Raw genomic sequence first — 16,759 nt, forward strand, 5'->3', positions numbered from 1 at the left:
TGCTATTGCTACATTGGAGGAGGAACATATGGCTTGCTTGGACCAGCAACATTCTGGAAAGGAGGGACAGGCTGTTGTTGTTGTGGAGGACTTGTCCATCTCAGATTTAGATGATTCCTCCAACCTGGATTGTATCTATTGCTTGAAAGGTCATAATTATTTTGTTGTTGTTGGTTTTGCTGTTGAGGAGGTCTATTATAAATTTTTGCAGCATAAGCTTCAGGTTGCTCATTGACTCCAGATTGCTGCAAAAAAGGATAGAGATCTGTATGGTGATCAGCAGAAGAACATAGACCACAGACTCTTGCAACAGGTGCAGATTTCTGATTCATGGCAAACTGAGTTACTAGGTTGACCAAGGCATCAAGTTTTCCTTCAAACTTTTTATTTTCAGTAAATGAAGATGAATCCGTGGCCACCTCATGGACTCCTCTAAGAACAATAGCATCATTTCTTGCACTGAATTGTTGGGAGTTGGAAGCCATCTTCTCAATCAAATTCCTAGCCTCAGCAGGGGTCATATCACCAAGAGCTCCACCATTGGCAGCATTAATCATACTCCTCTCCATGTTGCTAAGTCCCTCATAGAAATATTGAAGAAGGAGTTGCTCAGAAATCTGGTGGTGAGGACAGCTTGCACATAATTTCTTGAATCTTTCCCAGTACTCATACAAGCTCTCTCCACTAAGTTGCCTGATGCCTGAAATGTCTTTTCTGATGGCAGTGGTCCTAGATGCAGGGAAGAATTTCTCCAAGAACACCCTCTTAAGGTCATCCCAGCTGAAAATGGACCTGGGAGCAAGGTAGTAGAGCCAATCTTTTGCCACTCCCTCCAGAGAATGAGGAAAAGCCTTTAGAAAGATATGATCTTCTTGGACATCAGGGGGCTTCTTGGTGAAACAAACAATATGGAACTCCTTAAGATGCTTATGAGGATCTTCACCTGCAAGACCATGAAACTTGGGCAGCAAATGTATTAGTCCAGTCTTGAGAACATATGGAACACCCTCATCAGGATATTGAATGCACAAGCTTTCATAAGTGAAATCAGGTGCAGCCATCTCCCTAAGAGTCCTCTCACGAGATGGAGGTTGAGCCATGTTCTCAGTATAAAAATTAGTAGTGGAATGCTCAAAATCAGAATATTTAGAATCACCCTCAACAGAATGCTCAAAATGCACAGAATGACCAGGATGCACACTATGCCTAACTAATCTATGAAATGTTCTATTTATTTCAGGATCAAAGGGTTGCAAATCACCTGGATTGCCCCTAGTCATGCACTATATGCACAAATAATGTGTTTCTCAACAAACACTTAACAAGGGGGTAAAACTACAGCTGTACTCAAACAATATCAAAATAATCTGAAATTTTGTGAGGAACACCCTAAAATCATGAAAAGATAGAACAAAAAATTTCAAACAAAAATTCAAAGTCTAACTATGAAAACTACCGAAGCAAAGTTTAGAAAAATAGGACAATAATACTTGAAAAATAAAAAAAAAAATTAGTAAACAGCTGATTTTTGGATCTTGGGAGACCCCAACCAGCTAAAGTGGGTTGAAACAATATGGGAAATTTTTTTCTACCCCAAATGCATATATAATAATAGTTATTCTGATACCCTAAGCAAAAGTTATGGCCATTTTAAGTTTTTCTAAAAACAAGCTACCACACAAAAAATCAGCCAAAAATAACAACTCTAACTATCAAAACAAAAATCGCTAATTAAATTACAAAATCAATCGCTAATCATTGTTCAGCACTGTTCACAGAAAAACACAAAGCTGAAACAGTCGCTGAATCAGTCGCTAAACAAGGGATGCAACTGAAATGCAAAACAGAATGCTACACAAAATAAGATAACTAAACACTATTATGAACCTTTGGCCCACTGCACCTCGGCAACGGCACCAAATTTGATAGACGTCGTACCCGAATCAAATAAACATTAAAAATGCAGTATCTAAGAAGTGATCCTAGGTCGTCTCCCAACGAGCAATGGTCAACCAAACGTTCATAATAGATAGTAATAAAACAGTAACGAATTGGGGGGGGGGGTTGTTTGTTTTTGTAAATTAAACAATGAGCAGATTTTAATTAGAAAATATCAGGATTAAAAACACGTTGTTTCCCCTTGATTCACAAGCAAGTCTCGTATCCTAGGTTACGAGAATTTATCCTTTATCAGTTCAACCACTTAATCCAACCCTAAATTAAATTACTAAGCGAAATTTAACATAAGACAGTCATTATGTGATTAAGCAACACATACACCCATTAATCATGAACGAAAGTGATCATTAAGCATGAACGTAAATTAAGTGCAGAGACAATTAATCAAGCACTAAGCATGCATGGATTAATAGCAACAAATACAGAGTAATTGGTGAAGAGGAAAAATTGATCAGAATTCAATAGTAATAATAAAACCTCAAAGAGAGTTGTACTTGATCCTCAAGAGAAAACAACGCTGGAGACTTACCCTTCCATTAATCAGTAGAAAATGAAATTGCAGATTGAAGCAGAAAACGAAATTTTATTGCTATGTGAATAGTAAAAACTGGAATTGCAAAACCTAAAATTATTCTTTCTCCCCAAAACGAAAAGAGAGCCTAAAACTAAAACCTTGGTGCTGTTATATAGGTTCTCAGCCCCAAAGCTTACAAATCTGTTTTAAGTCCAAGCCCATAAATAAAATAAAATCTGGGCAAGATAAGATAAGATTTAATAAAATAAAATCTAGATGAAATAAAATCTAGATAAGATAAAATTTAGATGAAATAATATCTAGATGAGATAAAATTTGGATAAGATAAGATTTGATAAAATTGTCTGCTCTCTTCAAGTCCAAGCCCAATTCAGGATTCAAGCCCAATTACTTACAATTCTCCTGAAATTAAATTAAAAAACACAAAATTAGTCCAGTAGGCCCAAATGATAAAACTGCATAATTAATTTGACAATTAAGGCTAATCAGTAATTAAAATGGTGACAAAAAGGGTTAGAAAATAGGAGAAAATGATGACACATCACTCACCTCCCCCTTAGATTAGACCAAAATTTAATTGAATTGGGCTTCTCCCAATTCAATTAAATTTCTCTCTCAACACACATCAAATAGTGCACCAAATGCGTGTAAAATTACAAAACTACCCCTAATACAAAAACTAGTCTAGGTGCCCGAAAATACAAGGGTTGAAAAATCCTAAATTACTAGGGTACCTTCCTTACACTATGGAGCCCTAAATACAAGACCCAAAAATAATGAAATCCTAATCAAATATTGTCATGCCCTAATTTCGTCCGGGGACCATTGTTTGTCGACATGCGACCTTCGTTTGACCACCTCAAAATGTTTAACATCCATCGTTGTGGAATCCGTAAAGTTCCAAGATGTTTCGAGAAGAAACCGGTCAAAAACACAAAAACGGGAGTGTATTTAGCAATGTGGGGTGTGTGTAAATAAACTGTTATACTCTAATTTCATCTGAAAACCATTGTTGATTGCTTCGAAAGGCTTAACACTCATCACGGTGGAATCCGTAAAGTTTCGTGAGATTTCGGAAAGAAAATGGCCAAAAACACAAAAATGGGGGGTGAACTTATCAAGATAGGGGTGTAAATAGCAATTCAAATCTAGGCCCCTCTAGAACATTTTGGAGGTTGGGTTGCTTTAGGAGGAAGCAACTGGGCGGCAAGCTCCTCCACGTTGTTGAAAAATGGTTTTCGGGACTTTCGTGGTTTTCGTAAAATTTCTGAAAACCTTGGATAAGCATATTTCACTTAACATTGGCGAAAGGGAAGAGAAAAAAAAAGATGAAAATCAAATCCGAAACACTTCTGTAAGGCTTCCTTAACTTTTCCGTAAAGTACGAAAAGGGGGGTGAACTTAGTAATTAGGGTGCATTTAGAAATCTTCCTCAAAAAGCCTCAAGGCGACAAGCACCTCCCTTTTTCCCTATAAATAGGGGAGGGGGTTGTTTCAAAATGTTCATGACCCCTAAGCTATGCATTTCGGTATTTTTGGACAAAAAACATGTTTTCGTGAAGAAAAATCGAGTCGAAGTGCTTCCGTAATGCTTCCGTAACGCTTCCGTAAGCGATTCTGTGGAAATTCTTCATCGTTCTTCACCGTTCTTCGTTCGTTCTTCGTTGTTCTTCATTCTTCAACCGGTAAGTTCCCGAAATCGAATCTTTCAATTCATTCTATGCATTCTTAGTGGTCCCTACTTATTTTGTGTACCTTCACTTTAATTTCGCTTACTTTCAGTTTTCTTTTCTTCCACTTTAACGAGCTTTTAATCGTTTATTTAATCCGTTTTCTCACCTAATAAATGATAAAATGAATTTCAACCGATCATTTGTGTTGTAATCCCGTTTAATCACTGTTAAAACAAAATCTAACCGATCGTTCACGCTATAACCTCGGTTAAACCAAAAAAAAGCAAAATAATAATAAAATAATCAAAATATCTTTGAATAAAATAATCAAAAAAATCAATCGGACGTTTTTCTTTGAAAGTTTCCTTGAATTAATTGACTAATAATCAAAGTGAAACCAAGGCTAAAATCAACTCACAAATCAAGCTTTGTCCGCAAAAATCACTAAAAACCGTTTTAAGGTCCAACGCCTTAAATGGTCCTCTTCGCTTTTATCGGTTAACATGGACCGTTCAAAAGCATAAAATCAACATGTAACTTTACCACTTTTGCAAGAACTACGTAATTCTAATTTTCTCATCGCAATTGAGGATACGTAGGAGCAAAAGCCCCGCTTTTGTCGACCACCCCAAGAGATTGTTAATGGTCCAATGCCTTAACGTTTCTCTCCTTTCAAAACCAAGAGATCATTAATGGTCCAATGCCTTAATGCTTCTCTCATTTCAAAAGAATCAAAAGATCATTTAATGATCCAATGCCTGAAACGAATTTTGTTCGGTCAAAATATATCTTGCGTAAAAAGATAAAAACAACTTAACCAACGTTCAGTTCTGAAAGAACTACGTAGGTCTGATTTCCTCATCGCAATTGAGGATACGTAGGAGCAAGGGAAACACCCTTGTCGACAACAAAAAGATAAAAAAATACAAAAGGCATAAAAAGACATAAAAACGTAAAAAAGGGAAAATAAAACAAATCGAAGACATGATATTGCACACTTGGTTAAAGGCTGTCGTCCTTTGTGACGGACGCGTGGGGTGCTAAAAACGACTCCCGAACCTTTTACACTTAATGTTCGTAGACCACACCTTTCCGGTTTTTCCGACGTTTTCCTCGAATAAACATTGGTGGCGACTCCGTGCATTTTCCTCCCATGGAAGACGCACCCGTGAGCCCTCGCGTCGCCCTCCCACCGAAGGGTAGGTTGTGACAAATATGTACAAAGATAAGTAGGCTCATACTTAGTTCATGGGCCCAAAATCCACCCTAAGACTCATGAGAACCCTATGGCCTTCTCCTACATCTCTGGCTCAATCTTCTGGAGTCTTCTATCCAATACCCTTGGGGGTAGGATTGCATCATCCCCTCCCCCTTGAAAAGGATTTGACCTCAAATCCGAAGGTTCTTGAAACTGTGGGCTTCTTCCCTCAACACTTGTAAAAAGAATAAAAACATATATATTAGGGGTGTTGGGTATGTTAAAGTAGGGTAAGGTTTGAAAATCCCTTTCTTGGGCATCTTCCCATAAGAGAACATGATTCCTCACCAACTCAATGAGTGGTGCTACAAGTATAGAAAAATATGGGACTAACCTTTTGCAAAAGTTTGTTAAGTCATGGAAGCCCCAAATTTCCCTTATACTTGGTGGAGTGGGCCACTCAGGAATGACCTTTATTCTCGTAGGGTCCTTGGGAACCCCTTGATAACTATTTAAAAAATTAAGGAAAGTGATGCAATAAAACATACATTTTTTGTATTTTCATGATGATTACTCCTACCAAAAAGTACGACAAACCTAAGGTGTCCCATATGAGCACCTAGGTTTATATTGAAACCAAAAATAAGAAAAAACCTACCTAATATGTCCCTATGTACACAAATTATGAAGATGTTGGGTGCATAAGTGATTTTACAAAAAAGAGTTGCACCACTCAACACATTCATCATATCACCTATTTTAGGGATTTGGTGCCTAATGTTGGATCGAGTGGCCTCAGAATAATTAAGAAGGGGGGGTTGAATTAATTATTCCTAAACCTTTACTAATTAAAAATTACTCTTCTAAGGCTTTTACTAAATTGTTAAGAGAATGAGGAGTAGAAGAGAAACTTAACAGAAAGTAAAAGCGGAAATTAAATGCACAACGGAAAGTAAAAGAGTAGGGAAGAAGGAGACAAACACACAAGAGTTTTTATACTGGTTCGACAACAACTCGTGCCTACATTCAGTCCCCAAGCGACCTGCGGTCCTTGAGATTTCTTTCAACCTTGTAAAAATCCTTTTACAAGAAAAGATCCACAAGGGATGTACCCTCCCTTGTTCTCTTTGAACCTAGTGGATGTACCCTCCACTAGAACTGATCCACAAGAGATGTACCCTCTCTTGTTCGCAGTCAAACCCAAGTAGATGTACCTTCTACTTGTACCACAAAGGATGTACCCTCCAATGTGTTAAGACAAAGATCTCAGGCTGTTAAACCTTTGATACTTTGTGAATGGGGATACAAAAGAATTCTCAGGCGGTTAGTCCTTTGAACACTTTTGTATTAGGGAAAGGGAAGAATCAAAAGAATTCTCAGACTGTGTCATTTTGAATTCTTTGACAAGGGAGAAGGGAGACACAAAAGAATTCAGGCGGTTAGTCCTTTGTTCTTTTGGAAAAGGGAGAAGAGAGACACAAAAGAATTCAGGCGGTTAGTCCTTGGCGAATTCTTTTTGACAAAGGGAGAAGAGAATGAAAAGATGAATAGCACAAGTTTTCAAGGTTTAGAAAACCAGAAAACTTTGGAAAGCTTTTGGTACAAAGAAGAAGAAGAAGTTCAAAGAGTTTCAAGGCTTGTAAAAGATTGATTGAATGAATTGTTGAAATGTAAAACAAAGCCTTACTTTTATAGACTCTTCATGTCTGGTCAAGACAACCATTTAGAAGAGTTATAACTTTTAGAAAAACTTAAAAGTAATTTGAAAAAGTCAAAAACCTTTTGAAGAGTTACATCTTTTGATTTATTCAGAAACAGTCACTGGTAATTGATTACCAAATCAGTGTAATCGATTACACAAGGCTTTTATGTGAAAGGATGTGACTCTTCACATTTGAATTTGAATTTCAACGTTCAAAGGCATTGGTAATCGATTACCAAAACATTGTAATCGATTACAGCTTTTTGAAATTAATTGGAACGTTGTAAATTCAATTTGAAAACTTTTTCAAAACAATTTTGCTACTGGTAATCGATTACCAGAGAGTAAAAACTCTTTGGTAAACATGTTTTGAGAAAAATCATGTGCTACTCAATTTTTGAGAAAAACTTTTCATACTTATCTTGATTAAGCCTTCTCTTGATTCTTGAATCTTGAGTCTTGAATCTTGATCTTGATTCTTGAGATCTTGAACCTTGAATCTTGGTTCTTGACTCTAAACTTTCTTCTTGAGTCTTGAATTCTTCTTGATTCTTATCTTGAACTCTTGAATTGTTCTTGATTCACTTGAGTTGTTCTTTGATTGATCTTTGATTCACTTGAGTTGTTCTTTGATTGATCTTTGAGCTTTTTGTCATCATCTTTGGTTATCATCATTGTTATCATCAAAACACCTTTGAATCACCTTTGATTCATCTTGAAGCTTTGCTTCTACACCTAATAATACCTATTTTGGGCACCAACAAAGCACAAAGATTTAAGCTTTTGTGAACCAACAAAGCACAAAGATTTAAGCTTTTACGAACCAAACCCTCATCCAATAACTCATTTACTTGAGGAATAACCTCAAGCCTAAGAGGTGTGGCAGTGCTAACAAGTGTCTTTTTACAAAGGAGAAGATGTGGAGGTTGTCTAAGAAGGAAAGTTTCTTTAATGTTTGTCTTTATTGAAAAATGATTTTTCTTCTTAGCTAACCTCTTGGAGGAGACACTTACCTCCTTACACTCCTCCTTAACCATTAAAGATTATTCTTCTTCTTGGGGGTAGATTTTTTCATTAGATTCTTCCCCTTTTGCTTTTTCACTTTCACTAGAGGAAGGTGAAGTAGTAGCCTTATCTTGGCTACTATAAAGGTCATGGCCTTTCATAATCAAGGTTTTCTTGGTTGGGCATTGGGAAGTAATGTGTCCTCTTCCAAGACATTTAAAGCACTTTATAGAGCTAGTCTTTTCTTGCATACTAGCCTTAGGGGGTTGCTTTTCTATTGTCTTCCCCTTATCATCTTTGGGCTTAGAAGGTGTCGCCCCTAAGATGCCTTGACCTTGGTATTTCTTTGGATAAGAGTGAGAGCCATAAGATTTTGAAGTAGACTTCCTTTTAAGTTGTTGCTTTACCCTTATTTCCCAATCTAAGTAAGCCTCTACATTGTTTGGAGCCCTAAATACAAGGCCCAAAAATAATGAAATCCTAATCTAATATGTACAGAGATAAAAGAGCTCATACTTAGTCCATAAGCCCAAAATCTACCCTAAGGCTCATGAGAACCCTAGGACCTTCTCCTGCATCTCTGGCCCAATCTTCTTGGAGTCTTCTATCCAATACCCTTGGAGGTAGGATTGCATCATATCAGTACCTATTGCAACCTTTTAACAAATTCTTGCCCATTTAGGATTCTAGACATATGATATGAGCTTACATAAATAATCCAATACAACCTTTACTTTGACTCTTAGCACCAAAAGAGGTGAAATCATTTTCTAAATCCCCCCTTGTCCCATCTTCTGAAAGCAATTGGCACCTCCTCCCACATAACCAACTTTAGAAAACCTACTGGCTTCATATTTTCAAACAGAACTCCCTTCCCACAATGAATGACTACATCCTCACTCCAACAGCCTTTATTCATAAACTGACTCATCAATCATCACAAAACCCTTCCCTTGGTAAATGAACCCTTGAATGAACCCTCTAGCAAAATATAAAGCAATCAATTTTCTACTCCAAAAGTCATCTCATGAGGTGAAAGTTCCCCTGCTTATATATACACTATTTTGACTATACCACAAATCAACATAGGATCTCCAGCACAAATCTATAAACTCTACCAAACAAGTTAAACTTAAACATCAAAATTCTCACAACAAAAACAAAAGACAATCAGCCACAACTAGCATCCAAACATTGACATTCATTTGTAAACTCATTCCACCTTGAAGCCAGCGGTATGTTTGGGATTCCTCAACCACTCAACTCCCAAAACCCTGTTGTATGTCTGGTAGGAGGCCCTCAATGTGTCATTGCCGCTGTAGACCTTCCACAAGATGAAAAAGTCCCACATGTTCTTGGCCATGTCATAGGCGAACGTGGTCAAGCCCTTGTGGACATAAGTGTACTTGAGCTTGTAATTCCCTGAATTGAGTGTGTAATTGGTAGAAACCTTGTTTGCGGAATCGTACACGAAGGTTCCGTCCATGATGATCCTATAGTCGCCCCTGCTATGCACGTAGGTCAAGTTCAACGACCTCTCCCTAACCCTAACCGTGTTCATAAACTGAAACCAAAAATCCTAAAAAAACATAAAAAAATAGGTTGTAGAATAATTAAGTAGGGGAGCGATATTGTACGCTTTAATCAAATAAATAAGTAGAATTTGAGAAAGTAGAGAACCATTTTGGGAACATTGTAGTCGACGAGAGCCAGACCGGTCAGGCTGGGGCCGTTAATGAAAGTGACTTCCGAAACGAAATGTCGGAGGGACCAAACGCGAAGGCTTTGTGGTGGTGGCGGGGAAAGTGAAACGAGGAAGGAGGAGGAGGTGGGAGAAGAAAATAATGGGTGAATTAGGATTTCTAGAAAAGAGTATTTAAAAACACACTCAATTCTAAGACGGTTTTCACAAAACCATCGTGATAAAAAACTTTGTATTTACAAAATTGCCATCGTGGTCAAAATTGCCATCACGGTCTTAGAAAGTGTGTTGTAAAAAACTACTTTTGTAGTAGTGTGCTCATGTAACCATCAATGTTTGTAAAGGAGTCTACACACTTAGAGAGGGCAAGAAATGAATATTCTACTACATTCAAGGCATTGAAGATTCCCAACGAATCAACTCACCAACAACACCATCATACAACACCTTGACAATCCACATGTCATACGTCAAGCTATTGATGTTAAAGAAGCGCTTACTAGGAGACAACCTAACATTTTAACTTTAACTTTTTTTTTTCATTTTAAATTCTTAGGATAGTTTAAATTTAAATTTATTGCATTTCAATTCTTAGTATAGGTTTTAATTTTAAGTTTGGAGTCAAAAAAATAAAATAAAAATTTGTCTTAAAAAAATTATCACTCAGTAGCATAGCACTAACTTGCATTTGAGTTTTGTTCATCATGTGCAGTCTTATTAGTAATCAACTCATTTGGAGGACCACGTACTCACTATCCAGGGAGGTGGCAAGGCAGCAATGGATAAAAGGAGATGTTGAGGGCTCTTCAACCCCAAGTGAAGCCTTATCTACCCCTCTGTTTTACCTTTTTTTTAATTTCGCTTTATTAGTTTATTTGTTTAGTATATGTGTGGTAATTTATGAATATGTTTATTATTAGGAAGATAAGGAAACACAAGTGATTAAGAAGCATCACCATTTTCTTGCAAACCCACCATAAAATAAAACAAATTTGTGTGCTTAAATCATTCTTTATGCAACTGAACTCAAATGCTAAAAGTGAAAACCATTGATTTTGCTTGATTGAGATGTGTAATGAGTTTGGTATGAAAAATTGAAAGCAAATAAAGCAACTTGTAGACCTAGCCTGATGAGTGAGTGATCCTTATAATGATACAAATATATATTGAGAGACATTCTTATTTCACTCATAGTAGATTTTGACTGAATCTCTTGTAGATTAATTGCAATTGTATGCGTTGAAATGATCAAGGCCATGTTTGCATGTTTAGCCAAGAGCCAAAAAGCCTACCCTACATTGTTTATCTCTTGCACCTTAATTTGAGCTTAATTGATGTATTCTTTTCTAATTCCCTAACCTTTGAAGTTTATATGTTTACATATCCACTACTATCCTTAACTTAAAAGATAGGAGAGCATAGGTCTAGGAATTGGGAAACATTTTAAGTTTGGAGTGGCAATGCACCACTCAAGGGGAACAAAATAAAGGGTACCAACAAGCTACCACTTGAACAAAGGTTTAAATAATTATCATCATTCTCTCTTGTAAACTATTGAAAAAGAAAAAAAAAACTGAAAAACAAAAAATATAGAAAAAAAAAAGAGAGAAGCAAGGTAAAGAAAAAATAAAAAGTTGAGGACAAAGCAAAGTATGTATAAAATTGAAAATATGGGGTACCAAGGATTGGTAGGAAGTGAATTAAAATCCAATTAATAGACTAAATGTTTTCCTTCCTTTGAGTTACTTTTGAATATCTAGAAAAACTAATTTTCCTTGTTAGCCAAGCCCCATTACAAGCCAAGAAATGTGAATGTATGTATACAGGTTTTGATGATGCCAAAGTATTTCACTTGATAAGCTCCGATTGATTCAAGGTCAAGCAAACAAGATCAAGAAAAGATAAGGCCTTAGTCCATTTGTTAAAAGAATCTCATATTGATTGATATAATTTTTGGCCTCAAAGTTTATTTTTGAAATGTTTTTTAAAAAAAGATTGATCAATTCAAAATAAGTATTTTTTGAACTGGTAATCGATTACCAAGTTTCAGTAATTGATTACCAACAACAAGACTTCAGAAAATCCTTTGAAAAGTCATGACTCTTCAAAATTTAATTGTGTAATCAATTACCAAAATGTTGTAATCGATTACCAGTGAAAGAATTTCAGAAAATATTTTAAAAAGACACATCTATTCAAAATTGTTTTTGAACAGCCACCAAAGGGCCTATATATGTGTGTCTTGACTTCGAAAATATTAAGAGAGTTTTTTCAAAAAACAGAACCTAATTGTCAAATTCTCTCAAAACTACAATTTGGCCAAACACTTGCAAAATCAATTAAGAATTTTTCTTAGATCTTCAATTTGTATTATTTACTCTAAAGGAGAGAAATCTTTTTGTACATCTCATAAACACAATTGTTATGCAGAGACTGTTCATCTCTTGGCTTGTGAGGATTCTTGAACACAAGGGTGAGGGATCCCAAGGTGTGTTCAAAGGTTATAAAGAGTTCACAAAGATAGTGGAAATCTCAAGTAGGTTGCTTGGGGATTGGATGTAGGCATGGGAAGTGGCCGAACCAGGATAAAACGAGTTTGCAATTCTCTCTTTCCTTATCTCGGTTATTTTTATTGCACTTAATTTGTCTTGCATAATTGAAGAACATTATCAAATGAATTGCCATCTTTTATATTCTGAACCTATCACAAATATTTTAAAAAGGGAATTAAAACATGTTAATCAAAAAAATTCTTTAAAACTTAATTCACCCCCCCCCCCCTCTCTTAAGTTATTTAGGCCACTTGTTCAACAAGAAAGTCCTTAGTGATCTTCACATGCATTTTATGTGTTGATTAACTTGAGATGAAAGTCAACATTGAATTGTGGTGTATTAAGCTGTGATTTGAGTGAAACACTTACCCAAAGCTAAGTGAAAAGCTTAAGAGTGAATAAAGTGGAATGGAAGAAGAGTGTGTATCTAACATGTCATTGTGTATCCTTAGTCTTTAGTTTTAATTTGTCTTTTATTTTTGAGTCTTAGTTTAATTTTGTTTTTGAGTCCTTACTTTTTTAAGTAGTCTTTACTGTTTTAGTAGTTTTAGTTAGTCTTGCTTGAGGACAAGCAAGGTTCTAAGTTTGGATTATTGATAAATTTCAAATTTGTTGGATTTTCATATGCGTTTTGTGATGTTTATTTGACATTTTAGTTAACTTTAGGCTTTTTTTGAATCAAATTAGCTCTAAATTAATCTTTTACTTTGTCTTAGGTAGAATTTTACGTCTTCATTATTTTTAATGAATTTTTGATAGTTTTTAAACAAAAACAAGGTCATTTTGGCTAGAGCTCCAAAGGCCCAAAATCAGTAGAAAGTTTTGGAAGGAGAAATTGCAAAAATTCAAGATAAAATTAGGAAAATTAAGAGCAAGATATTTTTCAAGGATAAATCATCTAAAGAAGAAGATAATCACTTGAATTAATTAGAGATATTATTTGTTTGTAATTTCTTGTGATTATCTCCTTAATTAAACCTAGCTACAATTCTATAAATAAGAGGCTAAGCATTCATTGTAAAGGTATAGAAGTCTCGAACAATTCTTAGAATTATATTTTAGACTTCCACCTACTAGACTCCTCCATTCCATTAGAGACTCTAGGTTTCATTGTATTACTTTTATGAGTATAATTCCTTCCACCTAGTAGAGGAAATGATGAACCTTGTTTCGCTTTAATTCTATCAATTTAATACTTCACCTCAAGTTCTTTATTTGTTTCCGTACTTAATGTTTTTATTTGATTAGCCATCTTATAGATGAGTTTAGGAATTGGTTTGTGCTTTGGTGAGTCTTGTTGAAACCCGAACATGAATCAACTACTTAATTGAGATTATCTCTAGGGATAGAATAATTTTCGTTAAGCCTCGCTAATTCTTGACCATTAATGTTGATTGCTTGTGTTGGTATGTCCAAGGGATTGGGTATCAGGCAAGTGATTTAGAATCTACGACCATGTGGAAGTTGGGGTAGAATACATTAGTGAATTGGGGATGAGCAAAAGAGATGAGTAGAGAATTGTGAAGTTACAGTGGATCAAGTGAATTCCAAGTCCAAACCTAGACATTCATTCATCAAGATTGACGTCACCATCCAAGTCTAGTATTTCTTTCTTTACTTAATTATTTTATTCTCATTTAATTTTTATTGCAATTTATTTTATGTTATTTATTTCGTGAGAATCACAAAATAAAAATACAAAAGCCTAGTTCTTAGTTAAATAATTACATGAAATCCCTCATTTATTCCTTTGTGAGACATCTTGGATGATAGTTCAATTACTACATCATGATTGGGTTACAATTGGTCTATAAGTTGAATCTAGCATGAAATAAAACCCTAACATGTTTTTGGTGCCGCTACTAGGGAATAAATGGATTTTTTTTAGTTGATTAAGTACTTGTAAATATTTGTAAACAGACTATTAAATAATTGTAAATAGTTATAGATAATTGTAGATAGATTTATAAGTAATAAGTCCTCTATTTTAATATAAAATAAATGAAAACATATAAGCCATTAGATTGGTTGTTGGGAAAATGATATTAAGGACTAGGATGCAAAAGTAATGAAGTTGGAAAAATTTTAACCACAATGTGACATGTGACACTATGAATAGTAGCTGGGGGAAAATATTTTATATATAATAATAGAATAGATAATAGATAATAGATAGTACTAGAAGTAATAGATTGTTGTTGTTAAAATTATAAGAGTGACTAGTGCTTAAGTATTTAGAATTAATAAGATAAGACAATAGAACTCAAGAGAGAGCAACTTAGGCCTAGTAAAGGACCAAGTCCACCAAACCATATGCCCACCTAAGTCTACTAAGATGAGAGAGAGAGGGAGAGAGAGAGAGATGGATTTTTACATATTCTTTGTGAAATGGCCTTAAGTTTTAAGAGGAGTAAAGTTGGGCATTGAGTTGGGTGAACCCAACTAGTTTTATAATGAGTCTCCTTAGGTTTTAGTTAGAAACTTAATACTCACTTTAGCATTGTTGGGAGGAAGGAGGTGTGCTTTCAGAGTCATAAGCGGAGGAGTGAGAAAAGTGGGGAATACACTAATGCCACTTATGCTTAACATTTAGAAGTCATAGTTTTAAGGTAAGAGGAAGTGGGTTCTCCCTTACTTCTATGAACTTTTGTACAGGGTAGTGAGGTTTCTCCCAAACCATTTGGCTTTTCACTAAATTATTGGACAAGTTATGAACACCCCAAAACTCTTATATCACTACAAGAAAATCATCGATAGGAAATGTTTCCCAGAAAATTGGTCACAACTTCGTCACTAAATGGTTTAGCGAGGGATTAGCAAAAGAAAGTTCCTTGTTAAAACCTAATCATTGATTGGCGACGGACGAAAATCCCTTATTGTTCCCTCACCAAATTCCCTTGCCATTTTCGTCGCTAATTTGCTGCACTTAGCATTGCTATTGCCTCGCAAAGGAAGTGTCCTATTTCTTTCGTTATTTCTTCATTAATGCCTCACAAATCTCTCGCAAGATATATCTCGTTACTTATATAGTCAAATTATTATTGAATTAATTCCTCAGTATTTCGTTGTTCATTGCTCAAGAAATCTCCTCGCTAACCCCCTCACATCACCCTTGCAACAATCCTTTGCCATCACCTCGCTAATCGTCACAAACGACCATTGTTAATCCCTTGCTAACCCCTTGCTATATATCTATTGCATTTCCTCACTAATCCCTCACTAACCCCTCGCAATATATCTATTGCAATTTCCTCGTTAATCCCTAATCAATCTCTCACAATATATCTATTGGGAGACATCTCTAATCCCTCGCCAATCTGTTGTAGGATTCAAATGGGCAATTTCTAATTTTCCTATTTTATTTGTCAAATTTTCTTGCCAATTTTAATTCAATTATTATTATTATTATTTACATATATAACAATATAATATACAATTTTAGTAATTATCAAAGGTTTTGTCTTTGATAATTTATAATGTGCTAATTATTGATGGCAAAGTCCTAGGTAAGGTAATCTTTTTACATTTCTTCCTTCTTTCTACTCTATTTGTCTTAGGTATGGCTTGATTGTGAGGATGAAATGAGAGGGAAAGAAAGTGAATAGATGAGAAAAGAAAAGAAGAGAAATAGATAAGAAATAAAATGGAAATGGTGATTTGGTTAAAGAGAAATAGAATGAAAAAGAAAAGAAATATTTGAATTAAAGTTATTTGATAAGTTAAACAATAAAAGAGAAATTAATATTAAATAAAAATACATTTTATTATTTAATTTTATTATTAATAATATTATAATATTTTTATTATTAATTTTATTATTATTATTACTTTATTGTTATTTAATATTAATATTATTTATTTTTATTTTATAATAATATTAATTATTATAGTATTAATATATTAGAAAACATGAGAAGGGGGCTGGTGATGACACGCCGCAGCACAAAAACGGACAAAAAATGCCAATTTCTGCAAAATTCTTCACCAATTTTCTCATTTGAAAAAAAAAATCATGGGACCCATCAGGTTTTATGAAAAAATTGTTCTTTTCTACACATCCAAACAGCGGGCGTTTCCCAAAATCGTCCCTCCTCCTCATCTCTTCTCTCCTCTTCCGCGGTACCAAACGAGCGCCTCCACAGCCCACATTGTTCTCCCTTATTCGTCCAAAAACACATGATATAAAACTAAGACTCCCGCCAGAGTGAACCAGCCACCCGTCAGGTGTGATCTTGTGTTACACATTAGATGTTGGTTGGGTGCTACAGATTAAATTGCATGTTTATCATATGCTAAGCGAAGTTCGTTATGATTTGATCCTGTGTTATACACGAGATTTAGTTGAGTGTTAGAAAAAAACCGCCACAAGATTACCTTAACGGTAGCGGTTTATCAAAAAATCATCACAAAATTGTCTTAATTGTGACAATTTA

General features: G+C 35.1%; 1 protein-coding gene and 1 non-coding gene across 2 annotated transcripts; one reads left to right on the forward strand and one right to left on the reverse strand.

The window, feature by feature from the left end:
• Positions 1-615: 615 nt before the first annotated feature.
• Positions 616-722, forward strand: LOC113000257 (small nucleolar RNA R71). The gene has a single exon (XR_003265548.1). It is a non-coding gene; the product is annotated as a small nucleolar RNA R71 (small nucleolar RNA).
• An 8,563-nt stretch (positions 723-9,285) lies between these two features.
• LOC100801469 (outer envelope pore protein 24, chloroplastic-like) lies at positions 9,286-10,236 on the reverse strand. The gene is made up of 3 exons (XM_003551383.1): positions 10,200-10,236; positions 9,753-9,934; positions 9,286-9,651 (listed from the first exon to the last, which is right to left on the reverse strand). Exons 1-3 carry the CDS (start codon positions 10,234-10,236, stop codon positions 9,286-9,288), a joined length of 585 nt encoding a protein of 194 aa, XP_003551431.1.
• Positions 10,237-16,759: the final 6,523 nt, after the last annotated feature.

The sequence above is a fragment of the Glycine max genome, chromosome 18, assembly GCF_000004515.6.
Source record: "Glycine max cultivar Williams 82 chromosome 18, Glycine_max_v4.0, whole genome shotgun sequence".
NCBI classification, from domain to species: domain Eukaryota; kingdom Viridiplantae; phylum Streptophyta; class Magnoliopsida; order Fabales; family Fabaceae; genus Glycine; species Glycine max.